General features: G+C 37.6%; 1 protein-coding gene across 6 annotated transcripts in view; it reads left to right on the top strand.

Moving 5' to 3' along the window:
* Positions 1–24,895, top strand: part of POU2F1 (POU class 2 homeobox 1) — a 208,076-nt gene that overhangs the window by 17,958 nt on the left and 165,223 nt on the right. The window contains exon 1 of one of the 6 annotated variants that reach the window (XM_063649067.1): positions 5,260–5,538. The exons of 3 other annotated variants lie outside the window; for them this stretch is intronic. Coding sequence is in view for 2 of the 3 variants with exons in the window: in XM_063649061.1 (XP_063505131.1) it covers positions 19,194–19,269 (76 nt within the window). In the remaining variant the exon portion in view is untranslated. Of the gene's footprint in view, positions 1–5,259; positions 5,539–19,022; positions 19,270–24,895 lie in introns of those variants that run through there. 2 more of the 6 variants (XM_063649061.1, XM_063649057.1) reach the window with 2 other exon arrangements.

Below are 24,895 nucleotides of genomic sequence, written 5' to 3'. Positions count from 1 at the left end.
CTGTTTTGTTCACAGTTAGTACAAGGTTACTGGCATAGGGTAGGTTATCAAGAAATGTTTTCAGAGTAAATACTGGGTTGCATTGGGTTTGAAATTACATTAGTTGGTGCACATCATTGAAGGTAGAGCGATAAGATTTTCATGTTGTTCAGGGAGACTAGTTGGCTACTCAGATGGGTGGCTAGAGTGTACTTTGCCCTAAACAGTGCAGGGCACATCCTGAAAAGTTTTGTTCTCTGGGCTCCCCATTTCTATTCTGAATCCAGGCACACACTCTAAAAATCTTTAACCTTTAATCTTTTCTCCACCATTCTTTTTTGTGTATGGTATAAGGTGTAACCCTGACAAACTTTTTTCCCCCCAAATGGACAGCCAACTGTCCTAACACTACCTGTCCCTTCTACCAAAAATATCAGTTTCAGTCATTCAGTCATTTAACCTAGGGTTCTTTTTCTGACATACCTAGTGTTCTTTTTCTGACATACCATTTGTCAACTGACAGAAAAAGAACACTAGATTAAATAGTCTACTTTAAAAGTATTTTTAAATAAGGAGATACAGTTTAAATTTGGAATATCTGTGAATCTTCATTCCCCATATCTTTTTTGCCATGCTATCAAGACGTAGTTAACTCCTAGTTATAATAAATACAGTGCTTATCTGGTATAGATGCCACTGCTTTACAAGAGTAAAAGAGCATACGTAAAAGTGCTGTCCATGGGCAGCAGTTCAAGGGCTAATTTTAATTCATACCACAGGTATACATACACATTGTAAACTGCTTTAGTGGCTTCATGGTTGTATTTTGACATTGTAGTCAAATTTGATACTCCCACCCCAACCTTCACTTTTATGCTCATTCTGGCAAGTGCTGGGAATGCTAAAAGCAGAATACATAGCCCCTTGAACAACAATATACTTGAAAAGTGATCACTTTAATACAGACATGAAAGTTTCCTCTCAGCATTAAGCTAGAGTTTAGGTGCTTGGAATGATTGAAATTGACATTTTAGGTAGAAGGGCCAGGTGGTGTTGGGACAGTTGGCCGGCCATCCATTTGAAAAACAGAAAAAATGTATGTCAGGGTTATACTTTACACCGTACACAAAAAAGAATGGTGGAGAGATTAAAGATTAGACTGTTCAAAGAAAAACTCAGAAAAATACTAAGACAAAAATACAAATAATTTTTATTTAGTTTTAGGGATGGAAAGACTTTTTTTTTTTCTTTAAGCTATGAATAGGACTTTATGGAAAGGCTTTTTTGACATGACACACAGCTCAAATGCCATAAAAGGAAAAGATGGATAGATTTAACTATATAAAATATTTATGGTTCTGCCTTCTGAAAGACTCTACAAATAAAATTAACATAATATATGGTAGAAAAGTATTAGCCTGTATGGAACATAGAGGGATAATTTTTCTTACTATATCAAGTTCTCTTAGACATTAGTAGTACATAACAAATACCCCAGTAGTCGAAGTGTATGAATAGTCAATTCATGTAGAATAAGGGCTGTGAAGATATGAACCCTGACTAGAAGCCTCTGCTGTAAAGACAGAACCTTCTTTAAGTCTGATATAAAACAAAAGGATGAAGAATTACAAAATGTGTGCTTTGGTAGGGCAATGAAGAAATTAAAATATTAGAAAAAAGAATAGAGTTGAATACTGGCCATTGTTTTAGAGGTAATTGAGGAAGCGTTTTTTATATACTTGTGGGTAATTTTACTACTTTAAAGGTGGAAAAATATTTAAAATAATGAAATAAATAGAGAAGGGATTCCTGCTGTTCCTGATTTAACACACAGGACAACAGATAAATGATTATGAGCTTATACTTAGCCTAAGTTTGTGTGGAAACTGTTAGTTTCTTCCAAGATAAGTGTTTCCTAGATAACTGAAAATCTACTATTGTTTTAATTCACTTTTTCTTGTGCTTCTGCATAAACATATTTAATATATGCCTTTGGTGTCCCAATGAAGTTCACCTTTTACATTTGGTTTGAAGCCCTTCCCTAGAGGTTTGCCAACATTATTTCTATGTGGAAATCCATTCAGAACCCAGCTTCTGAAACCTTTGCTTTGGGGACACCTTGTTCTGTAATGAAATTGTCTGAAAAGGCCGGGCGCGGTGGCTCACGCCTGTAATCCCAGCACTTTGGGAGGCCGAGGCTGGCGGATTACCTGAGGTTGGGAGTTCGAGACTAGCTTGACCAACATGGAGAGACCCCGTCTCTGCTAAAAATACAAAATTAGCCTGATGTGGTGGCGCATGCCTGTAATCCCAGCTACTCGGGAGGCTGAGGCGGGAGAATTGCTTGAACCCGGGAGGTGGAGGTTGCCGTGAGCTGAGATCGCACCATTGCACTCCAGCCTGGGCAACGAGAGCGAAACTCCGTCTCAAAATAAATAAATAAATAAATAAATAAATAAATAAATAAATAAATAGTCTGAAAAAGTTCTCACCCAGGAGATAACTCTCCTCTCCTATTTTACACATCTTCCTCTCATTTGCCAGTGTAAAGCAATAACCTTAGCAGAATGATGTCTTCTGTTATAATCTATTTGTCTTCTTAAGGGCATGACTCAAAGAGGTCTGTGGAATCTGTTTTTTAGTGCCAGGTGAAATAACTAAATATTTTGTTTTAAAAGGAAGGAATTAATCAGGAACCTTGTATGATTCTAGCTACTACTGGGCTGTAAACAGTGATGCCAGCAAAATGTTACTTCAGCTGATGAAGTGATGCTGTTTCGAGAATTTGAAAGCAGTTTTTCAGTGGATAAAGAAGTTGGACAGCACGATTTGTTGCATGTGATGAAGGATTAATCAGCATACACCTTCACTTGTATTAGCTTAAGATGGAATGGTTCTGGGCAATATAAAATAACAAGCTTTCCAGTTTATTTTTATTACTGTACTTGCTTGTTTATAATATTAGTCATATTAATTAACACCTATTAAGCCTATTTGGTATGCTAAGCACTGTTCTAATGTTCTACATGAATTGTCTCATTTAATCTTCACATCAACACTTATGATGTAGGCATCATTGTTATGTGTTTTATAGGTGTAGAAAACTGAGGCACAACGAAGTTAGGTAATTTCAAAAAGTTAACATAACTGAAAAGTGGTGGTGTTAAAAATAATTTAAGGGTTTTGATTCCAGTTTTCATGCTAACTTTAGTTGACTAAAAGAAGGATACATTATCTAATTTAATCACAAACACAGCTATGTGAGGAAGGATTTTTAGAGTTCTCAGAGCCTAAGTTTTCTTAAGTGCCTAAAGCAATGCTTTGGTTAAGGAAGATATTTATGGTAGAAATGCTTTGTTATTGCCAATTGCTTTTATCAGGATTTTGGACCTAAGTTACCTGTTGGGTGCTAAAATATTTTTAAAGAAGATGAAGCATCCAAGTGCTGCTTGTTCATTTACACTTTTATTAAGTATTTGTGAACATTAATTATGGTTTAACTAAGAAGCACCAATATTAATACGTTTGGTTTTCAGAGTTTCAAGGCCTCAGTCAATTTTGAGTTGTTCGGCCTGTTTAGTGACAGTCAAAAAATAAATGCCATGCACGAAAATTTCAGCACTATGAGCAGTGATAGAAGAAAACCAAGAGGAATTGGATACCTTTGGAAAGTGTGTGTGTTTCCTGTTATAGACACCTAGAAGGACCTGTTGCCCTTGATGATTCGGCAAAGCTATAAAGCTGGTACTTGAAAAACATGGTGTAAGAAACCCAAATCACAGAAAGACTCTAAGACCAGCTTTCTCACCATGGTGACACATTGAAGCACTAAGTGTTTGAGCACATCTCACAGGATGATCTAGCTATAGAACTGACAAGATTTTGCCCTGAGATAGTTGAGAGAAACAAATGTATGCTTTCTTCCATGGCATAATTTTACCTATTTACCTTTTATGTAAAATTAGCCCGAATCAGGAGTCACAGCTTAACCTGTTTATATGGGTGAAACTTTCCGTATGGTGAGATGTTGTTTTTACTAGCAAAGTAAAAAGAAATGAAGAACCTTCCAGAGTTTGTAACTTACTGCCTTGCCATGAAAATGATGCTTCAGATACAGTGATGTGTTTATAATGTCTCCTTTTGCATAGGATAAATGCTGTATCTGTATATGTATGGGCAAAAATTCAGAAAACTATTAATCATACACAATGTATACAGACATATGTGTATTCTCATTCTCCCTCTCTCCCTCCCCCTCCTTCCACCTGCCTCTCTCCCCCGCTTTCTTTCTTATTTCCTTTGTTTCCCAAAATGAATTCTACCTTTATTAACTCAGTTGAATTTTCAGCAAGTGTCTACTAATTGAGACAGAATCTACTGTTCTTCAGTGCCACTACTTAACTATATGCTCATCTCTTTCTACTCATATCTCTGTTTTATATTTTTACTTGGGACGTTATTGCATGGTAATTAAGAATACTGGCGTAGGAATCTGACAGGTTAATGTTTCAATAACTGACCAGTAGCTTTATTCCTTCAACAAATATTTCAGTGCTTATTGTATTAGGCATTGTTTTAGGCACTTAAGAAAATCTAGGCTTTGAGAAGTTAACTGTAAAAGTCCTTCCTCATGTAGCTGTGTTTAGGATTAAGTGAGATAATGTATATAAATTGCTGAGCACATTGGAATCTGTCGATTTATGTAAGCTATTTCTTATTATCTTCAAACCTTTTAATGACTTGGAACTCTCAAAGTGAAAAAGTAAGTATGAACAGGTATAAATTTATTTTTTTAATTTTTATTTTTTTTTGAGATGGAGTCTCGCTCTTGTCGCCCAGTCTGGAGTGCAGTGGCACGATCTTGGCTCACTGCAACCTCTGCCTCCCAGGTTCAAGCGATTCTTCTGCCTCAGCCTCCCAAGTAGCTGAGATTACAGGCTTGCGCCACCATGCCCGGCTAATTTTTGTATTTTTATTAGAGACGGGGTTTTGCCATGTTGGCCAGGCTGGTCTCGAACTCCTAACCTCAGATGATCCATCCGCCTCAGCCTCCCAAAGTGCTGGGATTACAGGCTTGAGCCATCACGCCCGGCCTAAACTGTTTCTTGAATTAAGTTTCAGGATTGACAGCCTTCATTATAACATGTCCCATGCAATTAGCATCATGACCACTATCACAAACATACTGATAAATATAGTACAGGACCCAGATTTCAGCAGCTGTTACATAGAGCCATTTGTTTTTTTCTCCTCTTATCTGTAGCTGCCCTTCACAAATATGGATAATGGACCGAGAGTAGACTGCGCTGTGTCTGCCCATACTCTGAATCGTATTGCCAATCTCCTACTCATCCTGCTTCTGAGAATCCTGAGCACAGGACACCTGAGATAGCAAAAGGTCCTTCCTGTAGTAAAAGGCTTACAGAGACAAATGGCTGGAGCGGTGTGAGAATATGGACTCTGGAACTTTGGAATTGGGAGTACATTTTAGATTAGAAGATAGCATGTAAAGGAAGAAGGAGAGAGTTTTTGTGGGTCAGGCATCTGGGCATGGCTCAGGTGGGTCCTCACAAGGCTGCAATTAAGATATTGGTCAGAGCTACAGCCTCATCTGAAGGTTCAACTGGGGAAGCATATGCTGCCAAGCTTACTCACACAGTTGTTGACTGGACTTAGTTCCTTACTGGCGGTCGAACTGAGGACTCTGCTTTCTTCCTGGCAGTTGGCCAGAGGCTGCTCTCCATTCCTTGCCATGTGGACTTCTCTGACTTGCTTCAGAGCAAGCACATGAGAAGAGCCAGATAGTGTTCCAGCTGGAAAGGAGTATTAGCAAGACAGAGTCACAGCTTTTGTGACCTAATTGCAGAAGTGACATATCCCTTTTTCAGTATTCTGTTTATTAGAAGCAAGTCACTTGGTCCACCCCACACTCAAGAGGAAGGGGCTACACAAGGGTACAAATAGCAGGAGTTCATGAATCATTGGATGGCCATCTTAGAAATCCACCAATCACCTACCTACTGAAAGCCTTCAGTAAGCTTTAAGAGCATACAGGAGCCCTGACACCCAAAAATTAGAGAACTGCTGATCTAAATGTATGTTACATTGGTGGAACATGTATGGGAGATATAATACCTTCCTTAAAAAGTTCTTCTCTAGGATAAGATCTTGGGCCTTGGAAGCCTGTATATGGGGAGTGCAGGTAAAATCAGGAAAGCCTCCCCTTTTTGTCAACCTCAGTTTCTGGAGAGAGGGATCTTAATACTACATAGCTGTCTTCTAGCAACATCTTTTAGGAAGTAACACAGCTATGACAGGAACAGTAGCGAATGTTAGAAAAAGTAAAAAGTCTGAGAGAGGAGAGTAGGAGCATATTCTCGCAAAGCAGAAATAAAACTTTTAAAAAAAATCTGTGCCCTTTAGTGAAACTTTTTTTTAAAGGATCTTTGTATGTTGCCTTATGGGAAACTCTAGAAATCAACTCTAAAAATGAAATTTTGAGTAACAATTTTTAGAATGGTTGTTAAAATGGCTAAAAGCTATTATGTGACTCATGTTTGTTTGTTTGTTTGTTTGTTTGAGACAGGGTCTCACTCTGTCACCCAGCTGGAGTGCAAGTGGCATGATCATGGCTCAGTGCAGCCTTTACCTCCTTGGGCTCAAGTGATCCTCCCACCTCAACCTCCCGAGTAGCTGGGACCACAGGTGCACACCACCATGCCTGGCTAATTTTTTTTTTTTTTTTCGAGACAGAGTTTTGCTCTTGTTCCCCAGGCTGGAGTGCAATGGTGTGATCTCAGCTCACTGCAACCTCCGCCTACCCGGTTCAAGTGATTCTCCTGCCTCAGGCTCCCGAGTAGCTGGGATTACAGGCATGCACCACCACACCCAGCTAATTTTGTATTTTTAGTAGTGACAGGGTTTCTCCACATTGGTCAGGCTGGTCTCGAACTCCTGACCTCAGGTGATCCGCCCACCTCGGCCTCCCAAAGTGCTGGGATTACAGGCATGAGCCACCACACCTGGCCCAGCTAATTAAAAAAAAACTTTTTTTGTAGAGATGGTTTCACTATATTGCCCAGGCTAGTCTCAAACTCGTGGGCTTAAGCAGTCCTCTTGCTTTGGCCTCCCAAAGTGTTGGAATTACAGGCGTGAGCCACTGTCCCTGGCTCAACTCAAATAATTTCTGAAAATTGTGATAGGATTTTATTGTTTATGTTAGTCATTCAGTCTGAACAAGAAGCTGTTTTTCATACTCAGTCCTTACTCAATGGACAGACAAAAAAATACTTTCTGAAAATCTAAGTTTATTTTTGCTTACAAATCTAAAAATAAGCAAGGTTATTGAGAATTTGATGTCAGTTAAACCGTATTGTAATATCTAAGATTCATGTACAAAAATAGAAGTAATGATAATAATGATAGAACATTAAACAACAAACGAGCCCTGCTATCAGATTTATTGTTGTTGAGAAGGTTGTCCTTAAGTCACTTTGAATTTTTTTTTCATGAAGACCCACCTAGGAGATTTCTTTCAAATCCTAAATACCTGATAAAAGTTTTGCTTTTCTTGAGGAATCAAATGCTGCGGTTTCCCCTTTCCTCCTAAACAAAGTTTAGAACATTTTCTTCTTTGCTTTAACCACCAGGAGTCTTAGTGCCAAGTTTATGCCTCAGTTGAATAACTTTACTTATTTACATTCGAAATTTATGCTCATTTAATTTCTATATTGTTCCTTGTTTCTGATTTCTGTGTGTTTTACATTTCTCTTTAGGTCTTTGCTTAAAAAATATTGAATGAAATTATTATTATAAAATTTTTAAATGAACTTAGAAAATTGTTAGCTTCACAAATAATCTAAGAAGTATAAATTAACACAGAGAAACATTTAAAATCAGATTGTAAACAATGAAAATAATGATGATTTTCAGTGCTGACTGACAAATGCAGTGAATTGGGCACTCGTATCTGTTAATGGAAGTGTAAACCTGTGCAGTCTTTTTGTAGTGACTTAAAACATATACCTTAAGGAAATTCCTTAAGTTTGGAAAAAGCTGTGAACAAAGGTGCTCATCTGTCCTTCATTTTAAAAAGGTGAAATTTGGAAATAACCTAAATGGAACTGTTAAATGAGCTATTATATACCTATGTACTTTATGGAAGGAGTAATACTGTATTTTTAAAAATCATCAAAATGAAACTGACCCAGTAATCCCGTAGACAGTTAATTGATTAGTTTATACTTTTAGTTGCTTTAGGATATAAATAAATTGGTAACTATGAACCACGTGCTATAGAGTTTAATGCTAAATATAATTTTATAAGTAAATCAGTTTTATATATATATACATATGTGATTGAATTTTTTCCTTTTTTTTCCTTAAAGAAACAGGGTCTCACTCTGTCACCCAGGATGAAGTACAGAGGTGAGATCAGGGCTCACTGCACTCTCAACCTTCTGGGCTTAAGTGATGTAACTGCCTCAGCTTCTCAAGTAACTGAGACCATAGGCATGTGCCACCATGCCTGGATAATTTTGTTTTATTTTGTTTTGTTTTTTGTAGAGACGGTTGCCCAGGCTAGTCTCAAACTCCTGTTTGAGGCCTCGAGTGATCCTTCTGCCTCGACCTCCCAAAGTGCTGTGGGATTACAAGTGTGACCTGCCACACCCAGCCTGTGATACAATTTTTATATCTCCGAATTTTAAAATGTTTGGATTTGTAAAGGATTCTTATAAAATGGCATATATTCTAATCTTTACCAAAATTTCCTCTTTACCCAACTTTTTCCTCATCCAAAGCTTCTTTTTGTTGTTTCAAATCTTCTGAAAATATCCATCCCCACTTGAGTTTCAGTTTTGAGCTATATAGTACTTATTAGGCTTCTATCAATTGGAACATTGACCTGTTTATAGTTTTTTTTAAAAATTCTGTCTATAATACAATGACCCAGTGTACATACTATTCCATACTGTTAACTTTGATGTAGGAATTCTGTTGTTGGTCAGTAAGGTAAGTGGAATATGTCTTTATGACTTACTGGAAAAGACAAACCTAGCTTGGCTTTTCTACGTGTTTTACATATGTACCTTTGAAAAGGTATGCTTAAATATTAAACAAAAAGTACAAGTAGAATATTTATACCATGCAGTCAAACTGTGCAGATTTTGAATGTTTAAATTTTGCCATGTTTAACTTTTTTAAGGTTGCATGCAGAGAGATAAAGCAACAATGGACTCTAGTCAGATTCTCATAACCAGTGAGGGGGAAGTATCTTTTTCTAATAATAGAATGATCTTTGGTTTGTGAAAAGAGGTGTGTAGTTGGAAGTTAATGTATTTTTCTTTACAGAGTATACAGCAGTTTACTCCTTTTAACCTGTTATCAGATTTATTTTGGAAAGAATTGTGTGAGTAATGTCCTGAATTTAAAAAAACATTGCAGGAAATTGATGTGTGATTATTCTTTTGAGTACAGTGCCCTTTAAGAACTCAGTGGGTAGTTATGTTTACTTGTTTTAACTGCATCACATTTATTCATGATAGACAAGACAGCAAGTTAGTAGATGAACTTAGTGGATGAATTTGTTTTGCTTTGTTATACCTTGCAAGAAAGCACAAAACAATCATCTAAGGCTTTATCATCTAATTTCCATCAGGTACTGTGTTACACTGATTTACATACATTGCTTGACTTATTTTTAACAGCCCCCTGAACTTTAAATAGAAATGGTAGCTCCTATCCTGGAAGAACTCACAGTTCGATAGGGAAAGGGAGGGAAGGAGCAGGAACAGATGAGTCAACTGAAAATTATAATACCGTGTGATAAATGCTGTGAAGGATATTAATCCTGTATGCTATGGAAGTGATGGAATAGGTTCACTTAACCCAGTAGTTTGTGGGGAGGAGGGAGAGGAAGAGTCAGGGAAGACTTCTGAAAGAAGATTCCCAGAGCTGAGGGATAATAGGAATTAGGTTGGGATAAGGGGGTTGAGGGGAGTATATTCCTTGTAGTACTGAACAAACACAAGAGCATCTAAGAGCATTTCAGTCTTTTAACTACAATAATAGGTAACATTTAATATACAGTGCTTATTATGTGCCAGTTGCTATTCCAAGTGCTTTGTATTTTCCATGTATTAACTCCTTTAATTTTCATAACAACTTTATTATGTAGGTATTATAATTATCGCCATTTTACAGATGAGGAAACTGAGGTACAGAAAGAGAAAATAACTTTTCTAGGATCACATGATGAGAAAGTAGAAGAACTAGGATTGAAACCCACGTTGTCTCATTTCAGAGTTTTGGCTTTTATTATGAGAAAAGTTAAACTCTGGCTTGCACCGGAGATAAGTACCTGGGGTGAAAAAACCTTTTCAATTAATTCTTCTTACTGAAACACATATATTATTTTCTTAAAATCTGAAGCAATCGATCCTATCCATTTTTTTCTGCCTCTGTAAGAATGTTTGGCATCCTTTATCGTCTCATCTCCAAGCTTTCCCTAGTAACCAGCCCTCTTAAACTTAAGCATTCTCAAACTTCTCCCTTCTGTTTTCTCTAGATACCAGCCTTTTGCTTCCTGTCATCTCCAGACTTCTTTGTAAACTCCTCTAAACTCCCTGCCTCTGCTATATAACTTTCATTCCCTCCTCATCCCATTGAAATCTGGGTTCTAAAGAGAGATTTATGAGGAAACTTGCTAGGCAGTGTAGGGTTATGCCTTCTTTTTGTTTTTCTAATAGTGCTTGACAGGTCAAGGTGTAGAAGTAGGAATGGAGATGGCAGCCCTTCAGGATTGGGGTCTTTGTTAGGACGTGGAACAGAAGGACAGGGAAGCAAGGGAGTGGAAAGTCTTGACAGGAATGTCATTCATGGACCCTGTGGTCTCAGTAGAATTTAGAAGGAAGTGAAGACAGAAGTGAATTGATGGTCTAGGGGAAAATGGAAGAGCAGGAGGTCTAGATGAATTGCAGAACAGCTCTTTAATGGGAGTAAAAGAGCCAGAGGTCTGGGAGTATTGAGGTAGCATTGGGAGAGTTTAAAGTTTTAGAGGAGGAACTGTCCTGGGTGATACATTTCAAGATCTGGTGACCATTGGTGTGAATGACTGAAGTGACAGTCATGAGAGCTCATGCTGACTCACCTACAGTGAGGATGGGCCTTGTGTGTGCAGTGGAGCACTGTGATGAGCAATGAAATAATGAAAGCATCATTTGCAAGATGGTGTTACCTTTGCCCACTTCTTGCTGTCAGATGGTAGATACTTATTTCATTAACAGGAGTTATGTTTATTTTTGTAATTGATATTTTATTCTTGTTTGCATAGAGTAATGCAAAATCTTCAGTGAAAAGGAGCAGTATCTGTAGTATCAAATTCTTTTGTGTGTCTTTTTTTTCAGTATATTTTCTGTATATATTTTTTCAGTATATTTTCTAACATAACACTTACATTAGCAGTATTTTAACCTTTTCTGTCATTCTGGACAATCTGTTCTGGCATTTTCCTTCCAGAAAATAGAGAAGAGAAAAAAATATGAGATGAAGAACAAATGATTGGGCCCTCATCTTTAATTTTGATTGTTAGAATTGTTTAGGTGGTTAGAATTCTGGTTGTTAGAATTGTTGTAGATGTTTGGGGAACATCCATCATGGATCAGATAGAAAAGGAAACTGTGTTTTTGGCTTATTATTACTTTGCTTTTTGTTTTAATTTTATATAGCTAGAATGTTACAAATATTTCTCAATTTAAATTATAGTGTTTAAATTTTAGGTAAGAATGGAAAATGATGCCTGTTAACATTTTTATTCTTGAGAATGTCACCAGAGGAACATTAGAGAAAAAAAGTAATCTTGTGTTTTGAGAGAATTCATTTATTGTTGACATTCCCCTCAGAGGATACTACTTTGATATGTACAAATAACAAAGGTAGCAATATGGTTTGTTGGTTTTCTTTAAACTTTGGCATAGCTAAACCTTTAGTGGACCCTGGAGGCATTTTCTTATCAACAAAGTGGATCAAACTGACTCTAAAAGTGGTTATTCTAGTAATCTGGTAAACAGAAGAAACATATAAGGGCCCAGCATATCCTAAACATTTCAATTTTCTGATGTACTAGGGCACTGTTTTTAAAAATGGATTTTAATAACATTGTCTTCTTAATTATAAGTTATTTTATTTCTTCAAATTTTGTTACCTTCCCTGATTATGCTCAGTTTAGGAGCATAAATGAACACATATAGACAGACTTTATTTTGCTGGAATTCTAAAAGCAAATTAAGACATTATTTTAGTAGTTTCAGAATTGTGTTCCTCAAGAGAACAGTAAAGATTTAAGTAAGAACAGTTTTGGTTAATAACAGTGAAATTTTCTTTTTGTGAGGTGTATTATAAGAACGTCTCATATGAGTAGAACATGAGTTATTTTAGCTTTAAAGCTAATCTTGGGCCAAGTGTGGTGGCTCATGCCTGTAATCCCAGCAGTTTGGGAGACAGAAGCAGGTGAATCGCTTGAGCCCAGGAGTGTGAGACCAGCCTGCCCAACATGTGAAACCCCATCTCTACAAAAAAATCCAGAAATTAGCCGGTGTGGTAGCATGCGCCTGTGGTCGCAGCTACTCAGGAGGCTGAGGTGGGAGGATTGATTGAGCCCCAGGAAGTCAAGGCTGCAGTGAGCTGAGATCATGCCACTGCACTCCAGCCTGGGTGACAGAGGGAGACCTTGTCATAAATAAATAAATAAATAAAATTAAGCTAATCTTGAATTCATTTGTACTTAACTAATTAGGCCTAGTATTTGTCAAATTCATATATTATTTGGTAGAGTATGGAGGGAAATATACTTAAGTGTTAATTTGGAGAGGAAGTTTTAGTATGTTATTGGGGAATTTTTACTTTTGACTTTCCCTCATGGTCTCTGTATATCGAGTACTAGGAAAACAGCATTTTTCCATTAAAGGGCTCATACTTCTTGGAACTTCTGGTCTGACAGGCTGATCTTGTTTGTGTGACTACATAGGCTATGTTTAGGTTTCTTTACGTATTAGGCTTTACAAAGAAGATGAAAATACCATATCATTTTTGTCATCACTGAAATTATGATATTACAGGTTTCATAATGGATAACGTAAAATAATTCAGCTCACTGTATTTTTTGTTTCTTCTTTATATCTTTTTTTTTTTTTTTTTTAAACGGAGCCTCACTGTGTCGCCCAGGCTGGAGTGCAGTGGCACTATCTTGGCTCACTGCAACCTCTGCCTCCCAGGTTCAAGCAATTCTCCTGCCTCAGCCTCCCAAGTAGCTGGGATTACAGGTGCATGCCACCATGCTTGGCTAATTTTGTATATATGTGTATATATATATATTTTTAGTAGAGACTGGGTTTCACCATTTTGGCCAGGCTGGTTTGGAATGCCTGACCTCAAGTAATCCACCTGCCTCGGCCTCCCAAAGTGCTGGGATTACAGGTGTGAGCCACTGCTGCCAGTCTCTTCTTCATATCCTGATTATTTAAATCAAATGTATTTCTTTTCTGAGGTCTTGGAGTTTTCCCCATGTTTTAAAATGTGTTTCCTTACCTTTTGACTCATAACAGAATCCCTTTAAGAAGGTTTTACAAATGAAGGCCATGCTATTTGCTGTTAGGATTATCTGAACAGACCAACAGAGAGTATATTTGACCAACAGACCAACAGAGAGTATATTTGACCAACAGTCCAGATTTCATGTGAAGAAGGAGAAGCACGGATGTTTGTAGTTCTTTGTAGTTTGTACCTACAAAACAGCAGTCACCACTAAAATACTTATTTGAAATATTTTAAAGTGCTGAGATTACATGCGTGAGCCACCGTGCCCAGCCTGAATCTGTTTTTAATGTTAATTTTTTATTTTTCTCACTGAAGGGGAACCAGTGCCCTATTAAACTCCATTGTTGATAATTTGAGAACACAAACCAATTATTATCTATATTCCGAATAATTATATAGTTAAGGTACAGCTTTTATTATATCTGGCTTTTTACTTTGTTGCAAACTCCAAACCAAAGAATGTTCATAACTGTCCTACAGCAGTGAGATGAATTAAAGTAATTCTGGTCATTAGAAAATCTTTAAATTATTTTAAGAATACATAACTGACTGTGATAACTTCTTGTTTATAACAGGTTAACATGGATGACTAGTTTATAGCTTTCGATCTTATGTGTAATGACACTGGGAAGAAAACATGTATCCCTCTAAGGTAGCATTTCTGTTATTTCTATGCCCAAAGACTGTGCTGACCGCCATTTTGCCAGAAGCTTTGAACACTGTTGACTGATTGATGTGTACATCTAATTCAGATTTACATAATCTAATTGGACCCTTGGGTTCTTAAAAAATGGCCTTCTTTTATCACCATATGTGTTCATTCCAATGCATATTTTAAAATGAGATGGCCCAAAGAGCATGCTATGATGAATTTACTGTTGAAATACTTGTGAAACTTGGATAAACCTAATTATCAAGGGACAGTTTCACTTAAGAGGGCAAAAGTTTCACTTCAAAGAAAAGCCTACTGCTCTTGTTTTTAATGGTTTGAATTATGTTTTTATCTTTCATCAGCCCAAGAGTTTGTACTTCAGGGTCAGAAACAAAACTGGGAGCCTCTGTGAATCCTGTAATCATTTACTAACTCTCTTAACTCTCTTGTAGAACAAGGTGTCAGTTTTTTCCTACTATTCTGTTTCATTCTTTATTTTTCTGCACCCCCCCCCCCCCCAACACACAGGAGAGTGAAACTTGGGATTATAATTGGTTAATGGGTTTTTTGGTTTTTTTTGGTCTTACTCTGTCGCCCAGGCTGGAGTGCAGTGGTGCTATCTCGGCTCACTGCAACCTGTGCCTCTCAGGCTCAAGTGATCCTCCCACCTCAGCTTACTGAATAGCTGGGACCACAGGTGCCTGCCACCACACCTGGTTAATTTTTTGTATTTTTGGTAGAGACAGGGTTTCACCATGTTGCCCAGGCTGGTCTCGAACTCTTGAGCTCAAGTGATCCGCCGGCCTTGACCTCCCAAAGTGCTGGGATTATAAGCCTGAGCCACCACGTCCAGCCAGAATTTTTTATTTTTTAAGAAAGAAAGCTTATCTTAGGTCCTCCTTCCCCCATACCCCATTTTAATTTGGTGCCAGGTTTGCCTGTCTCTGTGGAGAAAAGAATAGAAATGTTGGTTGAGGGAAAGTTTTTATGTCTCCTCTAATACATATTTCATTTTTTTCTATTTGCTCCTTGCTTTTCTAATACAGGTAGGAAAAAGAGGCAACTTCAGGAATACCCAGACTTTAGCTCCATCTAGGAATTTTTATTGGTTTGTTTTTTGACTAGAGTGTAGAATGGAAGCTCTTTTGGCTGGGTTGGGTCCTTGGGCAAAATATTTCAGACTCCTGTATTATATGGTGAATTAAATTGCTTCACTGGCACTTTTTGTTTTTTAAAGCCTGTTCACACTTTATACAGTTTTTGAAGAGGAAAACTTTAGATAGTGCTCTTTCAAACCAGGCAAATGCCTCGGTTTCTTTTAAAAGATCTTTGTAAAATAATAATATTAGTCTGACTTAAAGGTTGTGATGGAATACAGATAAAACATTTGGGAGTCTCAGTTCTATTTAATGTAGGTTCGATCAATGTTACTAATGTGCTTTAGCTGCAATATATTAATATTTGTTTCTTAGCATCCTGAGGCCAGCCACTTGCCTCTTGTTCACCTTACTAGTACAACTAAACTAGTGTCTGGCCCTGAAGGTGGGCAGAAAATATTCATTAAATTGAATTTTGATGTAGGGATAATTCTGTTTCTTTGTGTATTGCCTAAGTTTAATTCATGTCATAGTCATGTTTCACATGTATCTTAATTCTTACTGCATAAAATGTTCATGCAAAAGGCAGTATTAATTTTACTCATTGTTAACAATCAGCAAGTATTATTCAGAGTCTGACTCATAACCATAGAGTATCTTGATACTATAATCAGAAACATTTATTATCCCTGGCTTTAGCAGTTGAACTTACAGGATAATGTTTAGTTCTCATTATCAGAGAAAAAGGTGATTCAGGTAGTTTCTTCATTTGTTCGTTTCTCTATCCCTCTACCCCAATGTCTTGAAAAAATATTTAGCTAGAATGCTCAAAAATGGTATGTTAGCATTCATTTTCTTCCATTAGGTGATTTTTGTTGACTATCATTAATAGCAATATGTAAGACTTACTATTCATTTGCCTATTTATTCATTCTACAGCATTTGTTGTTTTTCTACTGCCAGGAACAATTTGAAGTGCTGGATATATTTAGTGGGAATTGGTTTTCTTAGGCAGATTATCATCTGTTTGTGAAGCTTTTTCACAGTGTACGTGCCTGGCCCCAAATCTAGGATATTCTTGTTTGGTATATTTGGTGTGGTGTAAGTTCAGGCATCTGTATTTTTACAGAGCTTTTCAAATGACTCTAATGCATGTTTGCTTTTGAGTACCATAGGAATGAAACAAGTCTCATTCAATAGGTACTCAAAATAGGTAAATGCAATAAAGTTTCATAGATGCTGTAAGAGAAACTCTGTTGGTATAGTGTGGGCATAAAGCAAGAAATCCTACTAGGTACCTCAGGAAAGGTTTCCTAAGAATAGAAATGCCTAGCTGAATCTTGTTCTCCTAAGTGTTTTAGAGTAGGTAGAACCCGTGAATCTATAGATTAGCCTAAGTAAATTACAGTATGCAGGGCAATGTGAACAAAAGGAGAGAGGTGTGAAACAGCTTACAGCATTTTGGAAATTGCAAGTGGTTGGCATGCTTGAATCATTAGATGAGGATGGTTAAAAATAAGATAGTTTTTATGGTGCTGAAAACAAGCATACGTTAAAGAATATGAAGAAAGGAGAATAAGAGTAGACTTGAACTTTAGAAAGATGACAGTGATGGTATGAAGCATAGATTGGAGTGGCATGAGACTGGAGGCAGGGAAATGGGTTGACGTAGTCACAAGAATCCATACAAGAGTGATTCAGAGGCCTGAACTAAAGGAGTCACAGTTGGAGAGGAAGAGGATTGGAAAAAAGAACCATAAGGAGGTGGAATCTTTGAGAATCGGTGACTGACTGGATTTAGGAGACAAGAAAGACAAAGTAATTTCTCACCTATATGAAGAATATGGATGATGTGCCAAACATCAAGGTGAGGGTTTTAAGGGGATGATTAGGTTTTAGAAGAAGATAATGCGGATGTGAGGAGGAAATGGGAATAGGGAGGCATTTACCTTGGATAAGAGAAGGTGTAGAGAACATCTGTGTTTTTGCTTGGAGGGACTCACTCCTTTCCTACTTTTAGTCCGTGCTTACGGGGTGGTGTTTACTTTGCTTCAGGATTCAGGATTGTGTTCCCCTAGTTACACGGTTGGTTCAAGGTGGGCACATTACTCTAGTGAAGCCAGTCACAGCTTTTGCTTGTGTTTGAGCTGTAGGAGAAAGATTCTTTGTGTTTAAACCTAGGGGCTGATGAAGGATGAGAGTGGTTCTAGTTATCAACTTATCTGGCCATCAACGGGAAGCCTGAGAATAAGAAAATACGAAGAGAGGCAAGCTGAGTATGCTGGGGGTAGAAGAGAAGAGAGAGGGAAAAGGGAGAAGTATCAGGTTGTGAAGGCATTGCCTGAGTGTCTGAAATGAACTCTACTTCTGGCTGTTCTAGTTCCTTGAGACAATAAATTTCTTTTTTTTTTTTTTTTACTGAGTTTGTGTTGGGTTTTCTGTTCTTTGAGATTGATAGGGTCCTAACTGGTATAGAAATGATAATAATTGTTGTTGAAGCAGGAGACTAGATGGTGGAGATAACATAACTTTTTAGATTAAGAATTGGTGAGGATATTCACACCAAATAACTTTGAATTTCAACTTGAGAATAACTGAGGTTAAGTAACTAACCAAAAGTCATGCAGCTGAGAGTAGAATTCAGATTTCAGAATCTTCAGCTTAGTGAGTTTATACCATATCATCTCACTTATGTTATGCCACCCGAAAAGTTACAAAATGATAGTCTTTGGATGTGTTGCCTTTGAATAAGGGAGAGTAATTTTTCCCCCCCCTCGGTTGTTGTATTTGGAAAACTCCTTGGGATACAGCAGTACAATGACTTTCCTGCTCTAAAGAGCCGGAGTGAATGCCTATTGATATATTAGAGTCTGGGTGCACTGGTTATAGCTACACAAATCTTTATTTTGAGGCAGTCATAATTTTGAGTTGCTTTAGGGAGAGAGATACTTATAAAGCAGTAAAAACCTGTCCGAATGTGACTGTCCCTTTTCACTGTCTGGATGTGCTTGTGGAAAATGTCTCCCTAGGACCTTTAATTTTGTTCCTAAATTTACAACAGAGCCACTTCTTGATGCTATCTATTGCTCAAGGTACTGTTGGTGATAAGATTGTTATTAAGTTGGGTAGGTAAGCTGTAGACTGTGTCCTGCAGGGAACCATTTATTGTTTTGTACAAGAATAGGTAGTGCTGAGGAATCAAGTCTCATTTTGGGCATCAAATGGTCTCTCACTTTAAAATCTGACATTGGCACTACTTTTTCTTTGATTTAAACAGAAAGACCAGCAGATGTTCATGTGAGCATGAGGATAACTTAAAAACAACCATTTTTTTTAAAGGCATTGGCTCTATTTTATTTGCTTTATGAAAAGTAAAAACAAGGAAGAGCACCACAGTAACACATACACCTATATCCAAATGATGAGAGGTGGATGGCATTTTGGCCTAATGTCAGTTACTATAATTCTTTCCTCAGAAATGTCTTTCTTTTGAGCCCTGACATCGATTTTCAGTTGAAAATGTTGGAACCGTATAGGGCTGAACATACATAGTAGCTTCAAATCTAAAGAAATTTGCTGAGAAGTGACATAAACTTTTATTAAAACTATTTGAGGCAAAAGGGTATTGAAGAAAATGGGAAATGTAAACTATAAGTGATTGCATTGTAGGAAATATTAAGGGATCTATTTAGATAAGACTTTGGCAACTAGAGGTAATAATAATGGCCAACATTTAATGAACACTGATGATGTGCCTGACACTGCTAAACTGTGTTATCTTATTTAATACTCAAGTCTTGGAAGCAGGTTTTGTTTTTTTTTAAAGACAAGGTCTTGCTCTGTCTCCCAGGCTGGAGTGCAGTGGTGTAATTATGGCTCACTTCACCCTTAACCTCCTGAGGTCAAGTGATTCTTCCTCCTCAGCCTCCTGCGTAGCTGGGACTACAGGTGCGTGCCATCATGCCTGGATAATTTTTTTTTTTTAATTTATTTTCTGTAGAGACAGGGTCTCACTATGTTGCCAGGCTAGAGGTAGATGTTTTTAACTTCCATTTTACAAAAGAGGAGTCTTGAGATCTAGGTAAAATAATTTGCCCAAGGTTCCAAAGCTAAGCTGTGATTCTCATGTGTGTCACCGCTGAAATGTAAACATAGGCAAGCTGATTCTCATGCCCCCACTTTAAACAATATGTTATAGCTCCAGATGAATGAATATGCTCTTACCTCTAGTTATATTGTGACTCCAGAAGTGACTATGGGTAACATTTTGCTTCATTTTCTGCTGTTTCTTTTAGCTTGTGAGCATCTCCATACTTTGGAGGGAGTGACTCAAAGACACAAGAATTAGCAACTTTCTTCATATTTCTTCCCCTTCTGAATGTGCCACACTGTATGTGATCCTTAGAAATTGTTTGACAACCAGTTATTATCAAACTTGATCCTTTATTTCCTTCATAGCACTTATAAATCGCAAAAAAATTATAATTGCATTAATTTGTTTTGCTTTCTTCTTTACTAATAATATCCAGCACATACCTAATGGCCAGGTCTGTTTGTCTATCAGTCAGTGAGATTATATAGATATATGTGTGTGTCTGTATACACATGTGTACACAGGAGGACCTGTGTAAGCTGTCAGATAGTAAATATTTCAGGCTTTGTAGGCCAAGAGGCAAAATCATGGATACTATGTAGATACTTATATAACAAGAGAGAGAACAAATTACCATATATTTTAAATTCAGAAAATTCAAAATATAAATGAATAGAATAGTAATTGAGTAAAAACTCTTGCAATACAGGTCCACTAATGGGAAGAATAGAATTATTTGGGGAGGACAACATTTTGCCTAATTGGGGTCCAAGTTTAGTGTTTCTTACCAAAACTTTTGCAAATATTCTTCTGCAAAAACTATTCTTGGCTTGTGGACCATACAAAAATAGGCATCATACCAGATTTTGCGCACAGGCTGTAGTTTGCTAACCCCTGTTTTTATTGCTCATGTGACTGTTGGGTCAGCTAGGTGATTCTGCTGATCTTAACCAGGCTTGCTCATGTACCTATGACCAGCTGCTGTGTTGGCTGAAGTTTGTGTAGGCTAAGATGCTTCAGCAGAGACAGCTTGTTTCTGCTTCACATGGTTTTATCCCGAAGGAGGCTGGCCTGATCTTGTTCACCTGGCAGCTGAGCAGTGTTATAAACGAGGGAGTGGAAGCATATAAGGCCTTTTGAGACTTAGGCTAGTAACATCATTTTTATTGCATTCTATTGGGAGACCATCCCAGATTTGAGGGATGCAGCTCTTGATGGGAGGAGCAGCAAAAGCACACTGCAAAATGGCATGGATACGGGGAAGGGAGTAACTGCAACCAGTTTAGTAAACCATCTACCACAATTCAGTTTCATGACTGTGTGGTATTTTGTTGAATAAATATGCCACAGTTGATTTAGTCGTTTTTCTTTTGATGGACATTTTGACTGTTTCCAGTTCTTGGCACTTATAAGCAGTGCTGCTCAGAATAATCCAGTATATATCTCCTTGTGCATACATGTTAAGAGTTTTATTAAGGGGGGGTGTGTTTGTGTGTGTAAGATAGAGTGCATGGACAAAATGTACAGTACATATGTAAGCCTGGAAGTGGAATTGTATGTAGGGTGTGCAGATCTTTAGCTTTATTAGATACTGCAAGAGTGACTATATAAATTTATATTCTTACTACTAGTGTAGTTCTTATCGCACCACATCTTTGCCAAGATATTGTAATTTTGCCAGCCTCATTGGACATGCATCTCATAAAGGTTATAATTTGTATTTTCTTTATTATTAATGATATTAAGTATCTTTTCATATGCTTATTGATCATTGTGTTTCTTTTTTTTTTTGAGACAGAGTCTCGCTCTGTCGCCCAGGCTGGAGTGCAGTGGCACGATCTCAGCTCACTGCACGCTCCGCCTTCTGGGTTCACGCGATTCTCCTGCCTCAGCCTCCCGAGTAGCTGGGACTACAGGCACCTGCCATCACGCCCATCTAATTTTTTGTATTTTTAGTAGAGATGGGGTTTCACTGTGTTAGCCAGGATGGTCTCGATCTCCTGACCTCGTGATCCGCCTGCCTCAGCCTCCCAAAGTGCTGGGATTACAGGCGTAAGCCACTGTGCCCGGCTAATTGTGTTTCTTCTGTGAATTGCCAGTTAATATATTTTGCTTGTTAAAAAAATTGTTACATCTTTCAATGAGATTTTTAGGAATTTTTAAATTCTAATTCTTTTTTGGTTGGTTATGTATGTTCTAATATCTTTTCCCAGTCTGTGATTCATCTTTGTATTTTTAAATGGACTCCTCATGAAAACAAGTTTTTAATTTTAATACTATTGGATTTATCAGCCTTTTCCTTTATGGTTTGTACTTTTTATGTGTTATTAAAGAAAGCTTTCTCTTCCGGATCTTCAGATTCTCATGTTTTCTTAACGTTTGCTTTTTTACCTTTTGATCCTTAGTCTACCTGGAGTTGATTTTTGTGTGTGGTATGAGATGAGGATCTAATTGTTTAAGTATATGGATTTCTAATTCTCTCAACATGATTTGTTGAATTTTTCCCTCTTTCCTCAGCTTTCCTGCATTGCCAAAGCTCTGTCATACAGAGTTTCCACATATACGCATGTTCTACATTTCTTTTGACGCTAATTTCCTGTATAGGAAAGTTGTTTGGTTTTCACTTTTGAAGCTGGCACTTTTTGTTTACTACTATGTTATTGCCTGAGTAGTCTTGACTGAACTGTGCCCTTAATTACTTTGGATAAGAGTAGGAGCAGTTTTTGGGTTGCTCACTATATGCTAGATTAGTATACTTAACATTTTAATGCATTTAATGCACTAAAATTTTAATGCATTAGCTCTTCATGACAATAGTATGAATTAACTATATTTTTTTGCTCCTTTTAGAAATTAGTAAACTGAAGCCCAGAGGAAACTTAATACTTAGCTAGGATTATGAACCCATGCCAGCTGGCTTCAGGGTCTCAATTTTAAACCACTATTTTATAGTATTTCTCATTTGATTTATAAATGTCTTGTCTGATTTGAAACATTTGAATAGGAGAGTGGTTCCCAGTCAACTATAACATATCTAAAATTTGTCTGATTACTGATGTTTAAAGAGGTAATTGTTAAAATGAGTCAAGCAGGCGCTATAAGGACTAGTTACAGTTTATTTTTAGAATTTTATTAGGTTTTTTTAAATGGTCACCTTTGAGATCTGCCCCTCTCCCCTGCCACTCATGAAAGGAAAGATGTAGAAAATGATTCTTTATTTTGGAAAACTATTTTTGTGCTTTTAGATGTCTGGATTTTTCATGTGTGCACTAGCAGAGGATTCTTGCATAAGATAATGGGGCCAGTGAGCATGAACAGTTACAGGTTGGAGATGTGGTCCTCTGCATGGGTTATTTTTCTTTTTAAAAGCAAGATATAGGGATAGATATAGCTGTTGGCACAATCTAGGGGAACACATTGTTTTAGATAATCTTGCCTCTTCCTGCCCTCTAGCCAAGCTTCTCATAAGCATTTTGCATTGAGGATGACCAACTTTGATCTCTCCATTCAATTTCCCGTGGCACTTGTTATCTGTACCAGCTCTTTGGAAATTCATATTCAATTTAGGATTTGATTTTGTTTTTTGTTTTTTAAGACAGAGTCTTGCTCTGTTGCCCAGGCTGGAGTGCAGTGGTACAATCTTGGCTTGGCTCACTGTAACCTTCGCTTCCCAGGTTCAAACGATTCTCATACCTCAGCCTCTTGAGTAGCTGGGATTACAGGCGCGCGCCATCATGCCTGTATTTTTTTTTTTTGTATTTTTGTATTTTTTTTTTTGTATTTTCAGTAGAGATGAGGTTTCGCCAAGTTGCCCAGGCTGGTCTGGAACTCCTGACTTCAAGTGATCCGCCTGCCTCAGCCTCCCAAAGTGCTGGGATTACAGGCATGAGCCACTGTGCCAAGCCTTGATTATGTTTGATAACACTTTTGTATTTTTCTGATTGCTTTGAAAATATGTTTCGTGTACCTAAGAATATTGGATGGAACCTTCTTGGGACAGGGATGGTGTTTTATACTTATTTTTAATCATCTCTACAGTCTTAGCACAGCAGTTAATTACAGTGCATTAAATTACAGTGCTAATTATAGTTCAATAAATGTTGGTTTTTTTTGAGATGGGGGTCTCACTATATTGTCCGGGCTGGGGTGCCATGGCTACTCACAGGTGCAGTCATGGCATATTGCAGCCTCAGGCTCCTAGGCTTAAGTGATCCTCCCACCTCAGCCTCCTAAGTAGCTGGACTAGAGGTGCCCACCACGATGTCTGGTGCTTCTTTCTTTTAGTGTGGCTTAACTAATCAGACCCCAGAGATAAGGGCAAATTTTATATTTGATTTAAAATTGTTGAGTGTTTTATTCAACACTAATTTATTCAGTGTACTTTGTTCAGCGAATTGCGGGAAACACAAGATGAATCAGAAACCGTATCTGCCCTCAAAGGGAATAAGTTCTTAAACAGTTTAAGTTATAGTTGCTTGCTTCTGTGTACATACGTACCCTCTTAGTTTCACAGAGGGAGATAGAAGTTGTTTATAATTTAATTGAGATCAAACATATGAAGAAAAATCATTCAATGTAGAATGTGGTGAGTTACAAAGCCCCTGGGGATGGATTTTGTACTTGAGGTGGGTTGAAGAAAGATGCTTAGAGTGGCAGTAACAAGGGAGCTGGGCCCTCAATAAAGAAGGTAGGATTTTGACAGGTGGCTTAAGGATGGAGGGTGGGATTGCATTTAAGAAAGAAAAAAACAGTGTGAAGCAAGGTCTGATAGAGGCAGAAAAAGCTGGCCATGTTTGGAGCAAAAGTAGTTCAATTTGGCTAGAATATAGGAGAGAAAAGTACATAAATTGGGGCCAGTTTATGTAGAGTCTTAAATATCAGGCTAAGGTGTTTGGACTTAATTCAGTAGACAGTGGGGAGCCACTGAAGTGTTTTGAGTAATATGATCTGAGCCATACTTTTGGAAGATTAATCTGGTTGCATTGTCAGTAATGAATGAGAAAATGAAAGTATTTTTGTTTTCTTTATAAACATAACTAAAACAAATGTAAGCTTAGTGTAGCTATCAAATAACACTAAAAACCTTTATTAATGAAAATGTAAGAAAAAATATATTTTTGTATATCCAGCTATTTTAAAAAACATGTTGGCCGAGCGCGGTGGCTCACGCCTGTAATCCCAGCACTTTGGGAGGCCGAGGCAAGCGGATCACCTGAGGTCAGGAGTTTGAGACCAGCCTGACCAATATGATGAAACCCCGTTTCTACTAAAAATGCAAAAATTAGCCGGGCATGGTAGCATGTGCCTGTAATCCCAGCTACTCAGGGGGTTGAGACAGAATTGCTCGAACCCGGGAGGCAGAGGTTGCAGTGCGCCGAGATCGGGCCATTGCACTCCAGCCTGGGCAACAAGAGCGAAACTCCGACTCACAAAAAAAAAAAAAAGGCCCTATTCACTTGTTGGCTTCTAATTCAGATTTTT

Source organism: Pongo pygmaeus, chromosome 1 (genome assembly GCF_028885625.2).
Source record: "Pongo pygmaeus isolate AG05252 chromosome 1, NHGRI_mPonPyg2-v2.0_pri, whole genome shotgun sequence".
NCBI classification, from domain to species: Eukaryota; Metazoa; Chordata; class Mammalia; order Primates; family Hominidae; genus Pongo; species Pongo pygmaeus.
The sequence above is the reverse complement of the archived record's forward strand: the minus strand, read 5'-3'. Positions and strand labels throughout refer to the sequence as shown.